Source organism: Typopeltis vanoorti, chromosome 6, assembly GCF_054136105.1.
Source record: "Typopeltis vanoorti isolate ZY-2024b chromosome 6, IOZ_Tvanoo_1.0, whole genome shotgun sequence".
In the NCBI taxonomy this organism is placed as follows: Eukaryota; Metazoa; Arthropoda; class Arachnida; order Uropygi; family Thelyphonidae; genus Typopeltis; species Typopeltis vanoorti.
In genome coordinates this window covers 110,851,349-110,873,947 of record NC_143554.1, presented here as the reverse complement: position 1 = coordinate 110,873,947, position 22,599 = coordinate 110,851,349, and the positions used below count along the sequence as shown (strand labels likewise).

General features: G+C 37.0%; 1 protein-coding gene across 1 annotated transcript in view; it reads right to left on the bottom strand.

The window, feature by feature from the left end:
* The window catches only part of LOC150105807 (V-type proton ATPase 16 kDa proteolipid subunit c-like), a 51,876-nt gene that overhangs the window by 13,352 nt on the left and 15,925 nt on the right, over positions 1 to 22,599 (bottom strand). The window contains exon 2 of the mRNA XM_090393597.1: positions 15,422 to 15,605. Within this exon, the coding sequence (XP_090249723.1) occupies positions 15,422 to 15,605 (184 nt within the window). The remainder of the gene's footprint in view (positions 1 to 15,421; positions 15,606 to 22,599) is intronic.

Here is a 22,599-nt window from a genome sequence, read left to right as displayed (position 1 = left end):
ATCCAGGGTCTGCTGGAGGTCATCTGTGGAACAGCTAAGCAGAACTAGGTCATCTGCAAAAAGCAGATGCCCAATGCTACATCTTCCAATTCTGACACACTTACTGCCTCGGCTGTGCCTATCAATCCAGTCCATAAATATTATAAAAAGGAGGGGTGACAGAACACACCCTTGGCAGAGGCCAACGGAGACTGTGAAAGGTTCAGACTTTGTGCTGTTTACCCTGACACAAAATTCTGGACATTCGTACAGGGACTTGATGGCAGCTAATAGTTGGTCATCCACTCCATACTACTTGCCAAAGCTTATCCCGAGCCCAGTCATATGCCTTCTCCAAGTCCACAAAACACGTGTAGACATTCTTGGCATATTCCCAAGATTTCTCAAAGACTTGCTTTAAAGTGAAGATTTGGTCAGATGTGCTTCTACAGGACGAAAGTTACATTGTTCTTCCTGGAATTTTGACTCAACTATGCTCCTGCACCGTCTTTCCTCCAAGCACCTAGCATACACTTTCCCAGGCAGGCTGAGCAGAGAGAGAGATGCCATGATAATTACTGCAATCCTTCTGGTCTCACTTCTTGAAGACTGGTATTATTATGCCTGTCTGCCATTGCTTTGGTGCTCGCCCAGATATCCGAGCAGCCTGGCACACTCTGTATTTTACATTATGAGAAAATATCAAGGATAGTGAGGGGAGCTTGCTCCACCTTTCCTTCGAGTAGCCTTGGTGTTGTACTACCAGGTGTTCACTTATGCTTGAATTCGCAGATAGTTCTTCGGCATGAAACTCTTAGATCATAGTTTTTGATCTCAGAATTTCGCATACTGTCTGTAAAATAATAAGGAATTTTTATCCCCTTAATTTAACTTCAGTCTTTGTTTTATTTCTAACCCAGCACTTTGATTCATAAGGAAAATGTTAAAATTGGTTTGAACACCATTTTGTATACAAGCTTAGCATTTTGACTAATATCTCTCTCATTCCATATTCTGTATAAGTTTATTCAGCAGACATCTTACTGAACCAGCTTTACTAATTCTGCTGTCTATTTCTATATTTAATCCACCATCCTCACTTAAAACTGTGCCCTGCATAGTTGAAATATTTTACTTGTTCTAAATGTTCACCATTCAGAATACAGTTGATGTTTTCAATGTTTCTATTTTTATTGTTGAATTTCATACCAAATTTATTACAAAAGTAATTTGTAGTTACTTATTCAATTTAGTCAGAGAATCTTGCAGACTCTTAATGGTTAATTCAGAAGTATAACATTTGCATAAAGTAAAGATTCAAGATTGACATTCCCCATTTTGATATCAGATTTAATACCACTTTCCTTCATAATGTGATCTGCATAGATAATGTGCACCCTTGTCGCACACTTGATTAATCAAACAATCTTCCTGAACCTACTCCAAATCTAACTGCTGACTTGCAGCTTAAATAGACTATTGCTTGATATGTTTCAATTATACATACATAAATCTTACCAGGAACACTTGGTAGGAAAATACCTCTGTAATTTCATTGTTTTATATCCTTAAGGATGAGAGATCTAGAATTCAGCCCTCTGACAGGTCTTCTGAATTATGCAGTGCAGCTACTGTAAAACACTTATATCCCCATATTTGGAGGTATAAGTGTTTTACACATTTCAAGTTCTTGATATCTTTTCCTACTTCAAGTATGGATATGTATTCCTGACTGCATTCCTGTTGGGAGTTTTCTATCACCAAGTTCAAACTACGAGTGATCTGAAAAGTTCTCGGCCTAACAATGAAAAAACGAATTTATATTTTCAAAATTATTTTTATTTTTCAATATAATCTCCTTTAAGGCTAATACATTTATTCCAGCGATGCTCCAGTACCATTAATCCATCCCTGTAGTGGTTCTCAGTAAGATCTGCAAAATACCCCTCTACAGCTGCAATCACCTCTTGATTCGAAGAAAAACGCTGACCAGTGAGGAAGAGTTTTAGTTTTGGGAACAGATAGAAGTCAGGGTGGATGTTCCAACAATTCATAGCACAGATCTCTTAATGTTCCCATTACCAAAACACTTTGTGGAGAGGTGCATTGTCCTGATGAAAGATGATTTTTCTTCTTCTGCAAACTGGGTCTTTTCTCATGAATTTTTTCATCTAGTCTGGTTAAAAGATCAGAATAATATTCCTTGGTTATTGTTTTACCCTTATCAAGATAATTAATAAACAAAATGTCTTTAATATCCCAAAACGCTGATGCCATGATCTTTCTTGCTGATGGAACTGACTGTCTTCTTTGGCGTTGAACAACTGGCTTCTGTCCACTGTTTTGATTCTGGTGTGCTATGGTGAATCCAAGTCTCCTCCATAGTAATAAATCGATGCACAAAATCAGTTTTATTCTTATTAAAATGCTCCAAGCACTGTTTCAGAGATTTTCATGCGAGTGCATTTTTAATCTACTGTGAGCAACAGTGGCACCCATCTTGCGCAAAGTTTTTCCATATGCAATTCTTCATGCAAAATATATCCTACACGTTCTTTTGAAATGCCTATAGTCTCAGCAATTTCACACACTTTGACTCAACAGTCATCCAATACCATATCGTGCACTTGATCAATGATTTCTGGTGTTGTTACACTTTTTGGACGTCCTTCACGTGGATCATCTTCAAGGCTGGTATGGCCACGTTTAAACTCGGCAGCCCATTTCTTAATTGTCGAAAATGAAGGAGAAGAGTGCCCATAAACTTTTATGAACTTCGAATGAATTTCTTTTGGTGTTAAACCTTCTTTTACAAAGAATTTTATAACTGCGCGATACTCAATTTTATCCATTTCAAGGGATACAGACAACACTTTTGCTTCAGACAGCTGTATAAAACAAACTACTTGATAGAATGACTTGTAATTTCACATGGATGCTTATGACAGATGTACCAACTTAGAAAAAAAAAAAAAACTTGCTGATAGTATTGCCATATATGGTCGAGGCCAAGAACTTTTCAGACCACCCCTGTACTTGTTTCATTTAGCAATCTTTCAAAGTAAGTATTCTAGACATCTAGAATATCTTTATCTTTCAGTTTTCATGCTACCTTTGTCTCATTCGTTTTACAGCACTCTTTCCTCCATTTCTAAGCTTTTTCAATAGCGTACAGAATAAGTTGCCTCCTTCCCAATATATTTTTCTATGTTCTTACCAAAGTCTTCGCATTATTTTTGTTTAGCTAGTTTTATACAGTGTTTTGCTTTCTTACATTTTTCTATATATTCTCTAAGAACACAAGTTGACTTACTTATCAGGAATCTGACATGCTTTCTTCTTTTATTTGATCATCTCTAACTTACTGACTCTGCCAAGGAGTTCTGTCATGGTGGACTCAGACAACCTCACTACATATCTCCCTGGCTGAATCAATGTTTTCTTTAGAGTTTGGCAATAAATCTCCAATATTTGGTTCTTATTTTCAAACTCATTTTTTCTGGAATGATGTTTGTGTATTTGAGTCTACAGTTTCCCTCTGAAAGCTGCTCAACTTTGATTCATTTTAAAACTTTCTTACACACTCTTCTTTTCAATATGAAATCTGCTTTTATTCTTCTCAAAACTAAATAATGATCATTTCCTATTTCAAATCCTCTGTATACTCTGTGTCTTGAACCAGTGAGAAAACATTGCTATCAAGTATAACAGTCCATGAGACTCTTATTTGCATCTTCTCTTCATGTGAATTTGCACAGATCTTAATGTTGGAGCATGGTGCAAGTAAAAACTAGTCCATGTCCTGAATAGAAATTCAGCAGGCACTTACTATTATGACAATTTATGCTCTTTTCTCCAAATTTTTCCAAAATATTTCTATATGGCTGGTAATCAGTTTCTACTCTGCTGTTTAGCTCTCCAACACCTTTTCCTATTTCATTGTGTCAAACTTCTCTAATAAAAATCCCCCCATTTCTTCCTTAACAGAACCTTCTGGAAGACCACAGGCACAAGTTTTTGTCCAGTTCCCCCACCATAATATTTGCCCATATCACTCTACTTGATACTGCCTGCCATTCCTTTTCCCTAATTGTTACTGCCTGAATATAACATTTTGTATTTGCTGCTTAGAAAGATTTCACCTATTTTTGTCTTCTTTGTCAGTCATGCCTATTATGTCAATCTGTTACTTATCCAAATTTTCTGCTAGTTCCATTTCTTTTCCATTGATACTTCTGACGGTGATAGTACCAATCTTGAACTCCACTGATGTTGAGTTCAGATGTGCTTTGGGATAGAATAGTCACCGTGGTTTCCCTGATGAAAACAATGGGAGCCTTGTTTAACTGAGCAAAGCTGCAGCTGGCATAAAATTATGTCATGTTGTACCATCATTTTACAGGGTGATTTAAGCCACAATGGTAAGATAAATCACAAATTACCAGCCATTCTCACTTGTTTGGTATCTCCAGCACCTTCTCCATGGTGCATCCCTTTAGGTATCTAAAAGGGATACACCATGGACTGGAGATTATGTCATGAGACTGGAGATTATGTAGGCGCCACAGGTGGTTCTCCACATTCCTTATAAGGCTATGTGGAGGTCATCCCAGTTATATAGAAGGACATTTTGATGTAAAAATCAGGTGCAAGTCAAGAACTGCATTCAATGCAGCCCTTGTGGATGAGCCGCCACTGGTGTACACTAGCTTCAGTCTTATTCATCATCTATATGAATCACATTATAAAGAAAGTAGCATTAAACCTGATATCAAAATTGGAGATTCATAATAGTGCTTCATGATATAAACACTAGGAAGGGGAAAAAATAAATTAATTTATTGAATTTTCTAATATTTCGCTAGTTTTCCACCCCGCATCTTCAGAGCACAAAATATAACTATAACAAGACACAGATACTAAATGAAATTAGAAAAAACAACTCAAATTGTAACTGTAACAGAACTGATGTTCTAACATAGCACTTGCTATGGGCCAGATAACCATAAAGTTAATTTGGAGAAGTCAGACTACATAGTCTCAGAATGACTGTTTCCTGGATCTATGGCAAATCAATGCAAATATTTTAATTAATTTGCCAAAGTTTGTAAAGTGCTTAATAGTAGATGCCAATTCTAAAAATAATTTTTCAGACCTTATCAACTTCTGTATAAAACAGATATCTTCTTCTATTTAATCATATGTGAAAGGATACCCAGAGCATGGTCTGCTACTCCTGACTTGCCATTAAGATGATTACAGATGTAATTTTTGTTCAAGGCAGATGTTAACTGATTTTCCAATCTGTACAAAATATAGCAAACTGCAGGAACAAGGAACTTTATACACTCCAGAATGTGTAAGAGGATAAAGCTGATCTTTAGCAGAATGGATGAAGGTAACTAGTTGCATGAGTGGTTTAAAAGTGGCAACGAGATCACATCCGTAGAGAACTTTAGCTATCTTTTCTGATGTGTCCTTAACATAATGGAATGTTATTATTCTTCTACATGGATTAGTCATTACTTACACCATGTTTCAACATAAAGATGTTCACAAGTTCACATGGAGAGAAGAAAAGAAATAAGAAAAGCCTCATTGACTATGTCACTGTTGATAGTGATATCTTGATGCTCGTTCAGGATACAAGAGAGTGTACAGAGGATTTGAAATTGGAAGTGATCATTATTTAGTGATAAGCAGAATAAAACTGGATATCACATTGAAAAGAACTGTATGTAAGAAAGTTTTAAAAAGATGGAATTAAAGTTTAGCAGCTTTTACGGGTATATTATAGACTCAACTATATAAACATTACTGAAAAAAAAAAATGAAACAAATTGAAAACAAGAACCAAACGTGGGAGTCTTAGTGGCAAACTGAGAAGACACCGATTGATTCAGCTAAGGAGCTATGTAGTAAAGTTGTTTGAAAGGATAGAAAAATAAGAACAAAATGGTGGACACAAGAAGTTAAAGAAGCAGTACTGGAAAAGAAGAAAGCATACCTCAGTAGCAAATAAGTCCCTAAAAGAAATACAGAGAAAAATGTAAGAGCTGTGCGTAAAAGTAGCTAAACAAAAGTTATGGGAAGACTTTGGCAAGAATATAGAAAATATATCAGAAAGGTGGCAAAAATGAAGCTTAGAAATGGAGGAGAGAGTACTTTAAAAAAATTAAAGAGGATAAGTGACATGAAAACTGAAGATAAGGATATCCTAGATGTCTGGAGTAATTACTTTGAAAGACTGTTAAACAAACCAAGCAGTAACAGAACAATGCGTAAAATTTTCAGTAGAAAAAGTCATCAAAAACTCTAAATATGAAAAGGCAGCTGCAGTAGATGATATTCAACCAGAAATGCTAAGTATGGAAGTATAAAGTTTTGCAGTGGCTATAGTGCATAATTCAGAGGGCCTGGTCAGAAGCTCGAATTCCCAATGATGATTGGACTATAATAAATTTAGTTTAATCCTTTATCCAAGTGTGAGCAAACAAAGTTTGTGCCTCAAAGTATCTTCAGGACTGGGTTAAGGTGGTACAACACCAGGGCAACTTGTTGCAAAGGTGGAGCAAGCTACCAACACTCCTGTCTCAGTATCTCCTATAATGCAACACACATCTACTTGCGGATATGTCTAATGTTATGCATTAAGGGAAGGGCCACTACCCAGACTAGTTTCGACCTTTATTGAGGTCTCTTCAGTGGGAGCCAGGCCCAAGTGGAGATATCAGGCAGAAGAATTAGCAGGTCATCTCCACCTATAGGAATTGCCAATTGGTGTGCCACCCTTTTTTAATAATTTACTCTGGATTTAGAGAAAATGTTGAAAGTTTATTTTTCACTTGGTTAGAGTATAATAAATTTAGTTTAATCCTTTATCCAAGTGTGAGCAAACAAAGTTTGCGCCTGAAAGTATCTTCAGGACTGGGTTAAGGTGGTACAACACCAGGGCAACTCGTTGCAAAGGTGGAGCAAGCTACCAACACTCCTGTCTCAGTATCTCCTATAATGCAAAACACATCTCCTTGCGGATATGTCTAATGTTATGCATTAAGGGAAGGGCCACTACCCAGACTAGTTTCGACCTTTATTGAGTTTTCTTCAGTGGGAGCCAGGCCCAAGTGGCTCCCACTTGGACCTGGCTCCCACCCAGTCCTGAAGATACTTTCAGATGCAAACTTTGTTTGCTCACACTTGGATAAAGGATTAAACTAAATTTATTATACTCTAACCAAGTGAAAAATAAACTTTCAACATCTTTCTCTAAATCCAGAGTAAATTATTAAAAAAGGGTGGCACACCAATTGGCAATTCCTATAGGTGGAGATGACCTGCTAATGCTAATGCCTGATATCTCCACCTGGGCCTGGCTCCCACTGAAGAGACCTCAATAAAGGTCGAAACTAGTCTGGGTAGTGGCCCTTCCCTTAATGCATAACATCAGACATATCCACAAGGAGATGTGTTTTGCATTATAGGAGATACTGAGACAGGAGTGTTAGTAGCTTGCTCCACCTTTGCAACGAGTTTCCCTGGTGTTGTACCACCTTAACCCAGTCCTGAAGATACTTTCAGGCGCAAACTTTGTTTGCTCACACTTGGATAAAGGATTAAACTAAATTTATTATACTCTAACCAAGTGAAAAATAAATTTTTAAGATGATTGGACTAGAGCTCTCATAGTACCCATCTATATATATATATTTAAAAAAAAAGGATAAAACTGAATATAAGAATTAGAGGAATTTCTCTACTAAGTGTCCAGGTAAGATTTACGCAAGCATACTTGAAGAGGTTGGGAAAAATTGTGGAAAACCTGGAGAAGAACAAGCTGGATTCAAACCAAATAGAGGTTGTCGAGATCAGATTTTTGCTTTAAGACAAATAGTTGAAAAATCATAAGAATATGACAAGGATCTGTACTTAAGTTTTTGTAGATCTGGAAAAGGCATACAACAAGGTGCCTAGAGAAAATCTTTTCCAAATACTACTATTATATAGGGTGCATGAAACATAATACAGAGCAATACACAGTCTATATTTAAGTTATCAGTCAGCAGTTGGAATTGAATGAAATACAGGAAGATAGTTTGATGTAAAATCAGGGGTAAGACAAGCATGCATATTATTTCCGCTCTTATTATTTATATGGATCTCATTATGAAAGAAAGTGGCATCAACCCATTAGAATTAAAGATGTCAAGCTTAACTCTTTGCTTTATATAAAGGATGTACTCCTAAACTCATCTAGTGCAAATCTCCAGGATTCACTAACTAAATTGAATAACAGCTGTAATAAATTTGGCATGAAAATAAGCAATAAAAAGACCAAAACTATTAAAATAGGCAGGAGCACAGAAAACTTCAGTTGCATTCTGAATGGAAATCCTATAGAACAAGTAAAATATTTCAGCTATTTAGGCACAGTTTTTAGTGAAGATGGGATGGGAAATTAAACCTCGAAATAGACAACAGAAAAAAAGCTGGTATGGTGGATAGCCAGCTGAACAAATTTATATGGAATAAGAGAGAAATTAGCCAAAACACCAAACTAGCAGTATACAAGTCAGAGTTTAAACCAGTTTTAAGTTATGCATTTTAAGTTGGGTTAGAAATACAGTATTTGATCAAAGACTACAGACCACAGATATGAGGGTTCTGAGAAAAATTAAGAGTGAACCAATGGCAGAATCATATTAAAAATGAAGATATTAGAAAGGAACTTGACATTAGCATTCAAGAATGTGTCAGCAAAGCTAACTAATCTAAGAGGTGGCATGGCCACTTATAGAATGAGTAAAGAAAGGTTAGCAAAACAGGGGTTTGATTCGGTCAAAGTGCTTTAGAAGCACAAAATGTTAGATATGACAATATTGGATTGCTCACAAGTAATGGATTGATTTGGAAGAAAATTGTTGATAGGAGATTAATAAGAATGTAAACTTAATCCTGTAGTGCTGTCATAGTAACCTGAACACCCATTGGGAGTGCATATCAAGAAATTGATATGTTGTTGGCCTTTAAATAACTCTCAGATTTTTGGTAAATTACTACAGCTAGACTTACTGATGTATGGTGAGTGTTTGTTGTTGCTGCTGCTGACTCCAAACACTATCTTTCCAATTTGCAACAAATTCTATGTAGCACTTTGGATTTTTCATCTAATCCTTTACGAAGAAGCATACAAAACATAGTCTGCCAGTACCAAATTTCTATAATGATGGCAGAGAATGTATTTCTTCAACTGATCCTTCTCATCTATCCATAGTAAGCCAATTCAGATGGGCAAGGCACTTGTACTCCTAGATGTGATGACAGAGAATGGAATTTGTCCTTGGGTGAACAGGTTAGGGTTGCTAATTTGATATATAGCGTGAATGTTGGCACGGAGCTTATATTTATTATACAGGTAACCCTCATATAACGCGATCTACAAACTGTAGTAACTCTTGTTGAACGTGGTACTTATACAACACGGCTCTGATAAAAATACTGTCTGCAAATTGTAGTAACCCTTTATCTTTTCATATGTTTTTCACCGCACGATTTAAAAATCAAATTTTATCTTCGTTAAATTTGTGTCTGCCTGTATCCCGCATGTAGTTATAAGTAGCGAATTTATATTAGGGGAAATACCCTTTAGCACGCATATACCTCAATTGTTTACCGTATAAAACGTTTATTGTTGAAAATTGTCCTCGTTTCTGCCAGGAAAGTGCATTAAAAATCATGTATATTCGTCTCAAGCTGAGCACTTGATTTTCTGGCGAGTTATATACAACATGTAATGCTTGCTTTTTTTGTGTAAAAAATTATTTTTATAGTAATAGCCACAAACTGCAACTAAAGGGAAAAACCAACATTGAAAACAAAATTAATTTCTCTCGAAGAAAAAAAAATCAAAATCTTGGATCGGTTGAAAAATGGAGAAAAACCAGGAGTTTTTGCAGGGACTAAATGAATCAACAATTCGAACAAAATGAACATAAAATCTGAGAAAGTGTTTACTGTGGGTCAACGATAAGTGCAAAGCATGTTGCGTGTACGCGATATTCTGATTGAAAAAATGGAGAAATCTCTAATGATTTGGATAGAAGATTGCACCTCAAAAGAAAATTCCTATGGATGGAAATCTTATTAAACAAAAAGCTCTAAAAGTTTATAAACATTTATAGTACAGACCAGATGTTTAATGCAGATGAATCCGGGTTATATTGGAAAAAAAATGCAAAAAAACACACCTATATTTTGAAAAATGGAGGATCAGCTCCTGGATTCAAAGACAGAATTACTCTGTAATGCATCAGGTGATTACATGACAAAACCAATGTTTATTAACTAATCCTCAAATCCTCGTACTATGAAAGATTAAAATACGCACTATTTTATTTTGCCTAAAACACTTATGCATTACGTGCAATAAAGTTAAGTACAATTTGTAATTTTTATACTATGTATTTGTTCCATAGTTTATATGTTTTGTTAACTTACATGAATTAAATAAAAATACATTTTTGTTGGATATGTCATTGTTTATAATTTAAAAAAAAGAAAGAAAAGAAAACGATTTCGAAACATAACCCTACTTTTTCTATGTGATCTGAGGCTCGTATAACGAGATTTACATAATGCCAAATTTCTGCGGAACCTAACATCCGCATCATATGAGAATTACCTGTACTTGGGCTTTTTTCTTTTTTATATATTTTGGACATATAGGATGGTGACAGTTTTATTGCTGTCTTGTTTACTCAGGAAGAGAGGAGAAGGAGACTGGGGGGGGTTGTGTTTAATATTTTATTTACTTTATAGGAGTCACCACAGCTATTTATTGTACAATGAAACCTGGAGAGAATTCATGACTAAACAAACACACGTAATAACCACAGTAATAAGTTCATCATCATCATCAAATTCCTGCCATGTACCCTCAAGGGGTGTACAGGATATGACAGTACTACAAGAAAAATTTACATCATTACTAACTTCCTATCTACAATTTTCCTCCAAATCAGTCTGTTACTTGTCAAGACTCCAACATTATCAGATCTTATATTTCTATCGTCTAAGGCACTTTGTACCGTATCAATCCACCTATATCTTGGTCTTCCTCTGGGTCGTTTTCCTGCCAACCTGGCAGAGAACACTTGTTTTGCTAATCTTTCCTCTCCCATTCTATTTAAGTGACCATACCACCTGAGATTAGCTCTGCTAACGCATTCCTGGATGCTGACAATATCAAGTTCTTTCCTAATATCCTCATTTTTAATATGATATTGCCATTGATGCCATCTGTTCACGCCTCTAATCTTTCTCAGGACTCTCATATCTGCAGTCTCTAGTCTTTGGTCAAGTGTTTTACTTCTGACCCAGCTCTCAGATCCATAAGTTAAAATTGGTTTGAATACTGTCTTGTATACAGCTAATTTAGTGTTCCGAATGATTTCACTCTTATTCCATATGAATTTATTCAATTGACTTCCCACCATACCAGCTTTGCTGATTCTGTTGTCTTTTTCTATATTTAATTTACCATCTTCAGTAAAAATCATGCCTAAGTAACTGAAATGTTTTACTTGTTCCACAGGTTCTCCATTCACAATACAGTTGACATTTTCAACGATTCTGCCTATTTTCATTGTCTTTGTCTTTTAATTGCTGACCTTCATGCCATATCTATTGCAACAGCTATTCAATTTAGACAGAGAATCTTGCGGACTTGTAGCGGATTTATTTAGAAGTATAACATCATCTGCATAAAGCAAAGAGCTGACATTAACATCTCCAATTTTGATATCAGGTTTAATACCACTTTCCTTCATAATTTGATCCATATAGATAATGAATAACAGAGGGGATAATGTACATCCTTGTCTCACACCAGATTTAATATTAAACCATCTTCCTGTACTTCCTTCAATTCTAACTGCTGACTTACAACTCAAATAAAGACTAAGTATTGCTTGATATAATGCCCCATTGACACCATATAATTGCAGCATATTGAATAGCTTCTCTCTTGGCACCTTGTCATATGCCTTTTCCAAATCGACAAAACTTAAATATAGATCTTTGTTACATTCCCACGCTTTCTCAACTATTTGTCGTAAAGTGAAGATCTGATCCTGACAGCCTCTATTTGGCCTGAATACAGCTTGTTCTTCACCAAGCTTTTCTTCCACAATTCTTCTCAACCGTTTCTCAAGTATACTTGCATAGATCTTGCCAGGAACACTCAGTAGGGAAATACCTCTGTAATTCTCACATTCAGTTTTATTTCCCTTTTTATATATGGGTACTATGAGAGCTCTACTCCAATCTTCGGGAATTCGTCCCTCAGTCCAGGCTTTCTGAACTATGCAGTGCAGCCACTGTAAGACTCTTATACCACCATACTTCAGCATTTCTGGTTGAATATCATCTACTCCTGCTGCCTTTCCACATTTCAAGCCTTTGATGGCTTTTTCTACTTCGAGTATGGATATGTATTCCTGACTGCATGCCTGGTCAGTGTTTTTTTTTATCACTGTGCTGTCATCACTGCTTGTTTCATTTAGCAGTTTTTCAAAGTAATTACTCCATACTTCAAGGATATCTTTTTCTCCTGTTTTCAGTCACGTTTATCATCTCTAACTCCTTTTACAGCACTCTTTCCTCCATTCCTAAGCTTCTTCAACAACCTCCAGAATATTTTGCCACCTTCTTGATATTTATTTTCTATATTCTTGCCAAAGTCCTCCCATGACTTTTGTTTAGCTAGTTTTCCACAGTGTTTAGCTTTCTTATATTTGTCTCTGTATTCTGTAAGAGTAAAAGCTGACTTATTTGCCAGGAACTTTTGATATGCTTTCTTCCTTTCCTTCACTGCCTTTTTAACTTCTTGTGTCCACCAGGGAGTTCTGATTTTTTTATCCTTGCACACAACCTCACCACATGCCTCTCTGGCAGAATCAATGTTTTCTTCAGAGTTTGCCACTGAATCTCCAAGGTTTGATTCCTGTTCTCAAACTCTTTCATTTTCTTTTCAATAATCTTTCTGTATTTTAGTCTGCAGTTCACATCTGAGAGCTGCTCAACTTTTATTCGCTTTAAAACTTTCTTACATGTTATTCTTTTCAATATGAAATTCAATTTTATCCTGCTCAAGACTAAATAGTGATCGCTTCCAATTTCAAATCCTCTGTACACTCTGGTGTCCTGCACCAGGGAGAAAACATCACTATCAACAATAACATAGTCAATGAGACTTTTCTTATTCCTAGCCTCTTCTCTCCATGTGAATTTGTGCACATTTTTATGTTGGAACATGGTGTTAGTAATAACCAGTCCATGTCCTGAGCAGAAATCCAACAGATATTTGCCATTATTATTAGCTTTGCTCTTTTCTCCAAATTTTCCCAAAATATTTTTATATGCTCACAATCATTTCCTACTCTGCTATTTAGATCCCCAACAAGGACCAACTTTTCATTTTTCATTGTGTCAGTTGCTTTTTCTGAAGTCTCAAAAATTTCTCCACTTCTACCTTAGTAGAACATTCTGTGGGACAATAGGCACAAATAAGTCTCATTGTCCAGTTCCCCATTCTCATATTTGCCCATATTACTCTACTTGAGACTGACTGCCATTCAAGAAGATTAGCCTCATATTTTGTGTTGAATACTATGGCTACTCCTTTTCCTTGATTGTCATTGCCTGAATATAACATTTTGTATTTATTGCTCAGAAAGATCTCACCAGTATTGGTCTTTTTTTGTTTCAGTCACCCCTATTATGTCGATCTGGTACTTATCTAATTCCTCAGCTAGCTCCATTTCTTTGCCATTCAGGCTTCTTACGCTGATAGTACCGATCTTTAACTCTGGTGATGTTGAGTTAGGGTTTGTTTTCAGATTTGTTCCAGTAGCTAACTTTTCGCTGTTCGCCCTGGTTCCCTGGCGAAAACAATGGGGGCCTTGTTTAACTGGGAGACGCCCCAGCCGGCATGAAATTTTATCATGTTGTACCATCATTTTTTATTTTGGTTTAACCAATAAGAATACAATTTGGTCGGCTAAATCCCAAATTACCAGCCGAACCTCGTTCGTTCAGTATCGAAGTAGATACCCAACAGGGTGCACCACGAGAAGGTGAGGATTGGACATTAGGTCAGAAGCCCTGGTCGGTTCTCCACATTCCTTTAAAGGCTATGTGGAGGTCTCCTCTCAGTTATACAGCTTTGACCCTTAAGCACCCCCAGTAATAAGTTTTAATAAGTAAATACTTCATCCTAAGTATCTTAGGACATAGTCAATACTAGGAGTAACATACAGTTAGGGCGCATGATTACAATGGAATCACAATATACGTGCAGTAGTATGTTATAGAATTAAATTAAAATATATCTGGAAAAAAAAAAAAAGATTACATTAAAATAAGATAACATATATAAAAATTATTTTACACAATTTTGTATGACCCTTTCTTGCCCCCACCCGGGATTTATGGTTTACCAAAAATCCACAAACCTCATCCCCCCCCCCCCAAGAACTATAGATGCCACCAATGGTCCATGCTACAAATTATCTCAACAGCTAGTAAATGCTCTTACTCCCCACCACTCACTAGTCATACCACATTTCACACACACACACACACACACACACACACACACACTAGGGGGCTCTTCCCCTGGTGCCCAACCCCCGTGTTCCAGACTGGTAGGCTGGTTTTCCTTGAATTCTGATGACTCGACACTCAGGGCTACTCTGAGTGTCGTCTTCAAAAGTGGTGGTGGGGGTTCTAGAGCCTACGGCATCCAACCTTTGAGTTCTGGACTGGTAGGCCGGTAATTCTCCTTGAATTCTGATGACTCGAATTTCGAAAACTCGAAAGGGGATCGAAAGGACCACTGACAAGACCTCAAAGGTCTCGTCAGTGGTCCTTCCCTTAATGCATAGCATTATACATGTCTGCAAGGTGATGTGCTTTGCATTATGGGAGATATTAAGACGAGTGATGAGAGCTTGGTGCACCTTTACCACGAGTTGCACCAGTCCTGAAGATACTTCAGGTGCAAACTTTGTTTGCTTACACTTGGATAAAGGATTAAACTAAATTTATTACAGATCTGTAGAGTAGGTGCCCTCCCTCAATGAGTCGTTGGACTCCCAAGAGGTGGCATGTAATAATACACACACAAGGCAATGTGCACCCTTGGGCTAGGTGCATGTTGCACCCCCCCCCCACACAATTTTCAAATGAATGTATGCAGAATCTCGTGTGGAAGGGTCAACTTTCCTTCCCACAAAGCTAGCAAAATCAGTCTAATAAATGCTTTTAAGAGATAAAATTATATTTTGTGAGTAGTGTTTCAATGAGTGAAGTTGTCTGCAGAATGGCCTCATGTAATGAGTCAAGAAATAAACTTATTTAATCTTATATATATAAGACAACTTACTTATATAGGCTGTAAGGCTCCTTGACAGCATTTCCTATGAGAACTGCAACTACCAGTCCATATATAGCAATAATACCAGCCATAACAACTGGAATTACAGACTTCATTATAAGTTCAGGTCTCATAACAGCCATAGATGCAATTCCTGTTCCTGATTTAGCTGTTCCATAAGCTGCTCCAAGAGCTACAAAAAAAAAAGTTATTATTATACAGAGGCTGAATTTAGGAAATAAATGAATTACATTTTATGTAAAGAATTTTTTTTTAAATATATATCATTCCCACACACATACGAGGCTGCAAGACAGCAAATTGTGTGGGCTGGGATAAAGAGAAAATCAATCTGTTGCTATACCTCTTGAAGAGGTTATAATCATTGGAGAATGCTTCATGCCAAAGGATGTTACACAGAACTGAGGTAGATGAATTAAGGATGACTGGGAATAGTAGCTTCAGTGAGTCAGCAATTCAACTGTAAAGGAATGTTGGACAGCTGTTGCATATGTTTAGTTGCTTTAGTAAAAATGAGAGGTATAACAATGCTAGTTCTGCTGAAGAACTCATGAGAATATCTGTAGAACAGACATAACGTGGAAACTTGCTCTCGTCCACTGTCTCATAGACAGTGGACGAGAGCAATTGTCAATCAACCAAACTACTCTTTTGAATAGCATCAAGAATTTTTAGAGGTTCTAGGTATACCACACCAAAATGCGAAAGCAGTACCGAGTAAAAAATTAAAATTAATGCCTTGAGAGAAAACAGTTTTTTTTTTGAAGCTAAATATGTTATATAAGTGATGTGATTATGCTGAGAAATGATACATCCACATCTGGATTAGGATGCTCAAGTCCAGTCCTCTGGGTTTCTTGGGATGATAAAGCAGTGGAAAGGATTCAGAAGCGATTGACCAAGATGGTGAGTGGTCTGTGGAATGTTCCCTATAAGGATAGATTGAGGGTGTATGGTTTACAGAAGTTGGTTCATAGGAGAAAAGGAGAGGATGTGACCGAAACATTTAACTTGCTTAAAGAGTTTTATAGGATTCATGCATGGGAAATGTTTCAGCACTTGGCTGAAATTTCAGGGATGACCTCTTGTATCAGAACAAGAGGTCATCCCTGAAAGTTGAATAAAGGTGTGGTTAGTAAGGGTGCGAGAACTAGATTTTTTGATCGGAGGGTTGTGAACGAGTGGAATGGGTTGCCAGTCAGTTGCGAGTGCTTGTTCTGTTAATGGGTTCAACGAGAGGTATGATAGATTGTGTGCATAGTTTGGGTCTTAAAGCCAATAAAAAAAAAAACCAAAATAAACAAACATTCATTATTCAAGAAAAAATTAAAGTTTCAGTGGCAAGCTCTGAAGAATAAGCTGGATTCAGGTCAAATAGAGGTTGTCAGGATCTGACTTTCACTTTATGAGAAATAGTTGAGAAATCATCGATAGATTCAGCCAGAGATGTGTGGTTGTCGGCAAAGATAGAAAAATCAGAACTCGATGGTGGACACAGGAAGTTAAAGAGGCAGTGAAAGAAAAGAAGAAAGCATACTGAAAGTTCCTGGCAAATCAGTCAGCTTGTGCTCTTAGAGAATACAGAAATAAATGTAAGAAAGCTAAACATTGTGTAAAACTAGCTAAACAAAAGTCATGGAAGACCATAGAAAATAAATATCAGGAAGGTGGCAAGATATTCTGGAGGCTGTTGAAAAAGCTCAGAAATGGAGGAAAGAGTGCTGTAAAAGGAATTAGAGAAGATAAAGGTGACATGAAACTGGAGAAAAATATTCTAGATGTCTGGAGTAATTACTTTGAAAGACTCCTAAATGAAACAAGCAGTGACAGCATAGTGGTAAAAAAACACTCAGCAAGCATGCAATCAGGAATACATACTCATACCTGAAGTAGAAAAAACCATCAAAAGCCTGAAATGTGGACAGGCAATAGGAGTAGATTATATTCAACTAGAAATGCTCAAGTATGGAGGTATACAAGTCTTACAGAGGCTGCACTGCATAGTTCAGAAGGCCTGGACAGAGGGACAAATTGAAGGTGATTGGAATATAACATGTCATATTCCCATGAGAAATCATGGAAATATAACAAAGATCTGTATTTAAGTTTTGTAGACCTGCAAAAGGCATATGACAAGGTGACAAGAGAAAATCTATTCAAAATGCTACAGTTATATGGTGACAATGGGACATAATATCAAGCAATACTTAGTCTGTGAGTCAGCAATTAGAATTGAAGTACAGGAAGATGGTTCGATGTTAAATGTGGTGTCAGATAAGGATGTACATTATCCCATGTTATTCGTTATCTACATGGATCACATTATGAAGGAAAGTGGTATTAAACCCGATATCAAAATTGGAGATGTTAATCTCAAATCTCAAATCAGCTCTTTACTTTATGCAGATGTTATACTTTTAAATAAATCCAGTACAAGTCTGCAAGATTCGCTGACTAAATTGAATAACTGTTGTAATAAATTTGGTATGAAAATCAGCAATAACAAGACAAAGACAATAAAAATAGGCAGAAATACTGAAAACATCAACTCATCATGAATGGAGAACCTAAACAAGTAAAGCATTTCAGCTACTTAGGTACAATTTTTAGTAAAGATGGTAAATTAGATATGGAAATAGACAACAGAATCAACAAAGCCAGTATGGTAGGAAGATAACTGAATAAATTTATATGGAATAAGAGTGAAATTAATCAAAACACTAAATTAACTGTATATAAGACAGTTTACAGGATATTATGACAGTGCTATATAGAAAAAAGTAACCTCATTACTAACTTCCTACAGACAAGTTTCTCCCAAAAATTAATTTATCTGTCAAGACTAATGTCAGATCTTAAATATCTATATTACAGTTGCATAAATTACTCAGTTTAAACAAAAGCTGCATAATAGATTTAGTAAAGGTCCCTTTAAAAAAGAGAAGTTTTAATAAAGTTAAAATATAAAACATCAAAAATATGCATTAGATAGGGTGGTGAGTCCCCTTCCATTTTATATTTCACATTATATATTTTTCTCACATGAATGAGATGAAAGATACACAGGTAAGTCTGCCCATTCTCATTTGTAAGATCTTGAGAGCAAAACAAAGCGCTACACATTTCACTTGCTCACTGTCACATCTTGTTTTGCTCTGAGGATGCTAGTTTAAAATCCAGCAAAGAGCAAGCTAGTTAATAAACATCTTTTTATAATTTAGTGTTTTCTTTTGGTGTTGGGGTGCAATCCTAGCTCACCTCCTCGTGGTGCACACTGGATAACGCTAAATGAGCTAGAGCGACCTTGGCAGCCAGTCTATCCACGGATCTCCTGGCTACTAACTACATGCAGCAATCAGAAGCGAATCGTTTGAAGAACCAACTGACTAGAAATCTTGGACCCCAAGTCCGAATCTGTCATCTTAACATTGAAGGAATAGCAAATCAAAACGTGAATATATTTCAAAAATTCCTTCTTGACCAAAATATAGACATTGTACTCCTCCAGGAAACACATGCTGCTACTAAAGAAGACTTGTACAGAAGAGGGAGAACATACGGCTACCAGCTTGTAGGAGCAACTTACCACCATGCAAATGGTATAGCAACATATGCCCGCAACAACATTGAGCAGATTGAACTTGTTACTGCATCAAGTGATGATGATGATGTCAGTTTGATCGTGACAAAGTTGGGCGAACTGACGCTTGCTAATGTCTACAATCCACCAAAAGTCCAATGGCCTCAACAAGTCCTCCCTCTTTTGAGCCACCCAACTATATTTGCGGGAGACTTCGATAGCCACCATGAGTTATGGAAGTATGCTCAGAATGATGAATGCAGCATAGCCCTCACCGACTGGGCTGAGACTTCCAATATCTACTTGGTCTTTGATGCTACAGAACGTGGCACCTTCAGATCAGCAGCATGGAGAAGAGACTATAATCCTGACCTCTGCTTCGTCACCTCTAACAACATGAATGAACCTCTACCTGCTCAAAGAAGAGTTCTCCGTGACTTCCCTCACAGCCAACACTGAACAAGAGGCATAAAAATACCTCTTGTCCAATCAATTCCCTGCCCGAGATGGAAACATCGAAGATCCGATTGGGAAAAATATGCCACTGACCTTGACAAGTGTGTTTGTTTCATACCTCCTGTACCAAATAACTACAATCGATTTGTAAGAGCTGTCATCTCTACTAAAAAACATATCCCTAGGGACAACAGAAAGGAGTATATCCCTGGATGGAACGAACGGAGCAAACAGCTCTACGAGAAATTTATGGAGAGAGGTGATCTGGAAATCACAGAACTCCTCCACGACTTGGACGCAGCAAGACGACAAAGCTGGATCTAAGGCACTCCAGCAGGAAGGCCTGGAGTGTATTACGGGAGCTAGGAGGCACTACAATGATGACTGCTAAAAAGACAGATGTCACACCAAACCAAGTTGCTAACCACATTACTAGAATCTCGAGATGCCAACGTGATAAAAACCATACAATTAAAGTTAAAAGAGAAGCCAGGGACCTGAAGGCAAAACTACAAGACGAATCAGAATATGCAAGAACCTTCAGTGATGAGGAAATCCACAACACACTAGCTGATACAAATACGGGAAACGCCCGGAATTTCTTATTCATGCTGACAAAAATACCAAAAAATGGCTCACCCGTTTCTTCTCAGAAATAATGAACATCGGCGTGTTGCCAAAAGAATTTAAGAGAGCTAAGATCATAGCACTTTCTAAACCCAGAAAATCAACTGACAACCCACAAAACTATCGTCTCCAATTGCACTACTAAGTGCAACATATAAATTACTGGAAAGACTACTGTACAATCACATAAGCAACACCATCCTTGAACACATTCCGACAGAACAGGCAGGCTTTAGGCACAATCGCAGCTGTTGTGAGGTTCTGGTGCTAACATCATACATTGAAGCGGGCTTTCAACAAAATATTAAAACTTCTGTAGCTTTCCTTGATTTAACTGCCATATACGACACCGTTGAAGAGAGGGCTTGCTGTATAAACTAATGAAAGTACTACCGTGCCAAAGAACAATACAGCTTATTAATAATATTCTCAGCAATAAATATTTCCGTGTTATCCTTGGAAAAAATATCAGTAATCAAAAGAAACTCAACAACGGCCTACCACAAGGCTCAGTACTGGCCCCCCTCTCTTATTTAACCCATACATTGCTGACCTGCCAGTTACAGCATCTAGAAAATGCTGCTATGCAGATGACAGTGTTTGCCACCAAAAATAGAGAACTAAGACGGATGGAGGAAACTCTCACAAATGACCTTGCTGCTATGCATAACTACTTTAAAAAATGGAGACTGCAACCAAGCCAAAGTAAAACTGAAGTGTCAACATTCCATCTCAGAAATAAACTGGCACATGACGAGCTGAACATCTGATTTGGAAACTCAGTTCTACACCATAACAAATATCCTAAATAACTAGGAGTGCACTTGATTGCACCTTATCATATAAGAAACATGCTGAAAACAGCTGTAAAAATTAGAACCAGAAACAACAACATCCAGAAATTATGTGGCACATCTTGGGATGCAGCAGCAACCACATTAAGCACATCTGCACTCAGATAAGTTTTTTCGGTGGCAGAGTGCTATGCTCCTGTTTGGCTCAACAGCTGCCATACCAAACTAACTGACTGCCAACTTAACACCACAATGCGACTTATCACTGGAACCATAAAAACAACTCCTATTTACTGGCTCCCAATGCTGAGTACCAAAATACCACCAAACCTACGAAGACATGATGCTCTACTACGTGAATATGATAAAATACTCAGAAACACACACTGACCACCTATACACACTGACATACTAGCGCTACAGCTCAACAGACTGAAATCAAGAAAGCCCCCTCTCTGTGAAGCTAAACACCTGAAAACGACCAACTACAACACCAAAGAACAATGGAAGCGAACATGGAGAATAAATACCAATGCTCAACTCCAAACTTGGTTTGATAGGCATCGTCTCAACATCCCGGGTATGGAACTGAGCTGAAAGACTTGGACAACGCTGAACAGGATTCACACCGGACATGGAAGATGTGCAAGCTCTCTCTACGAGTGGGGAAAAATTCCCTCACCGGAATGTGACTGCGGGCACCCAAATCAATCAATCCACCACATCTCTACTGAGTGCAGTCTTCGTGCATACACAGGCCAAAGAAACGACTTCCTGGAGGTGACACTGCCTGTAATAGACTGGATCAGACAACTTGATATTAACCTATAAGTGTTTTGTTTGTTGAAAATATAAGTGTCTTTGTTTTATTCTAATTGTTTGTTACTTACTTACTATATATTTATTTGGACTTATGTACCTTTATAACTGCATGTAGATTGCCACATGCTAAATAAAATTCTTTTGGTGTTGTAATATCATTAAAGTAAGTAATGAATAATTCACAACACCTCAACCTGTCCACAACTTGAATGAATTTTTAAATTTCTTGGGGTCAAATCTATATAACTTGAAGATCTCCATACCTTTTCAAGTAATGCAAAGAATTGACCAATACTTCTGACAATGTCCAATCCTCGCCTTCTTGTGGTGAATTCTATGAGGTATTTACCAGGATACTGAATGAATAAGAATGTGCTGGAATTTTGCAATTTAGTTGATTAAACTGTATTCTTACAGTTTAATTCTTATGGCTTAAACCATAATGCAAAATGATGGTACAATATTACATGACAGAATTTTATGATGGCAGGAGCATCACAAAGCCTCATTGGTTTTCTGATAGCTGAAAATCAGCTATCAGAACAAAATCCCAATTCAACATCAGCAGAGTTCAAGATTGGCACCATCATCATCATAAGAAGCATCAATGGAACAAACAGAAGAACTAGATAAGCACCAGATTGACATAATAGATGTCATCTAAACAAAGAAGACAAACAGGTGAGATCTTTCTAAACAACAAATACAAGATGGACTGATATTCAAGCAATAACAATCAAGGAAAAGAAATAAATGCTAAAGGTTGGCACCATCATCATCATCATAAGAAGCATCAATGGAACAAACAGAAGAACTAGATAAGCACCAGATTGGCATAATAGATGTCATCTAAACAAAGAAGACAAACAGGTGAGATCTTTCTAAAC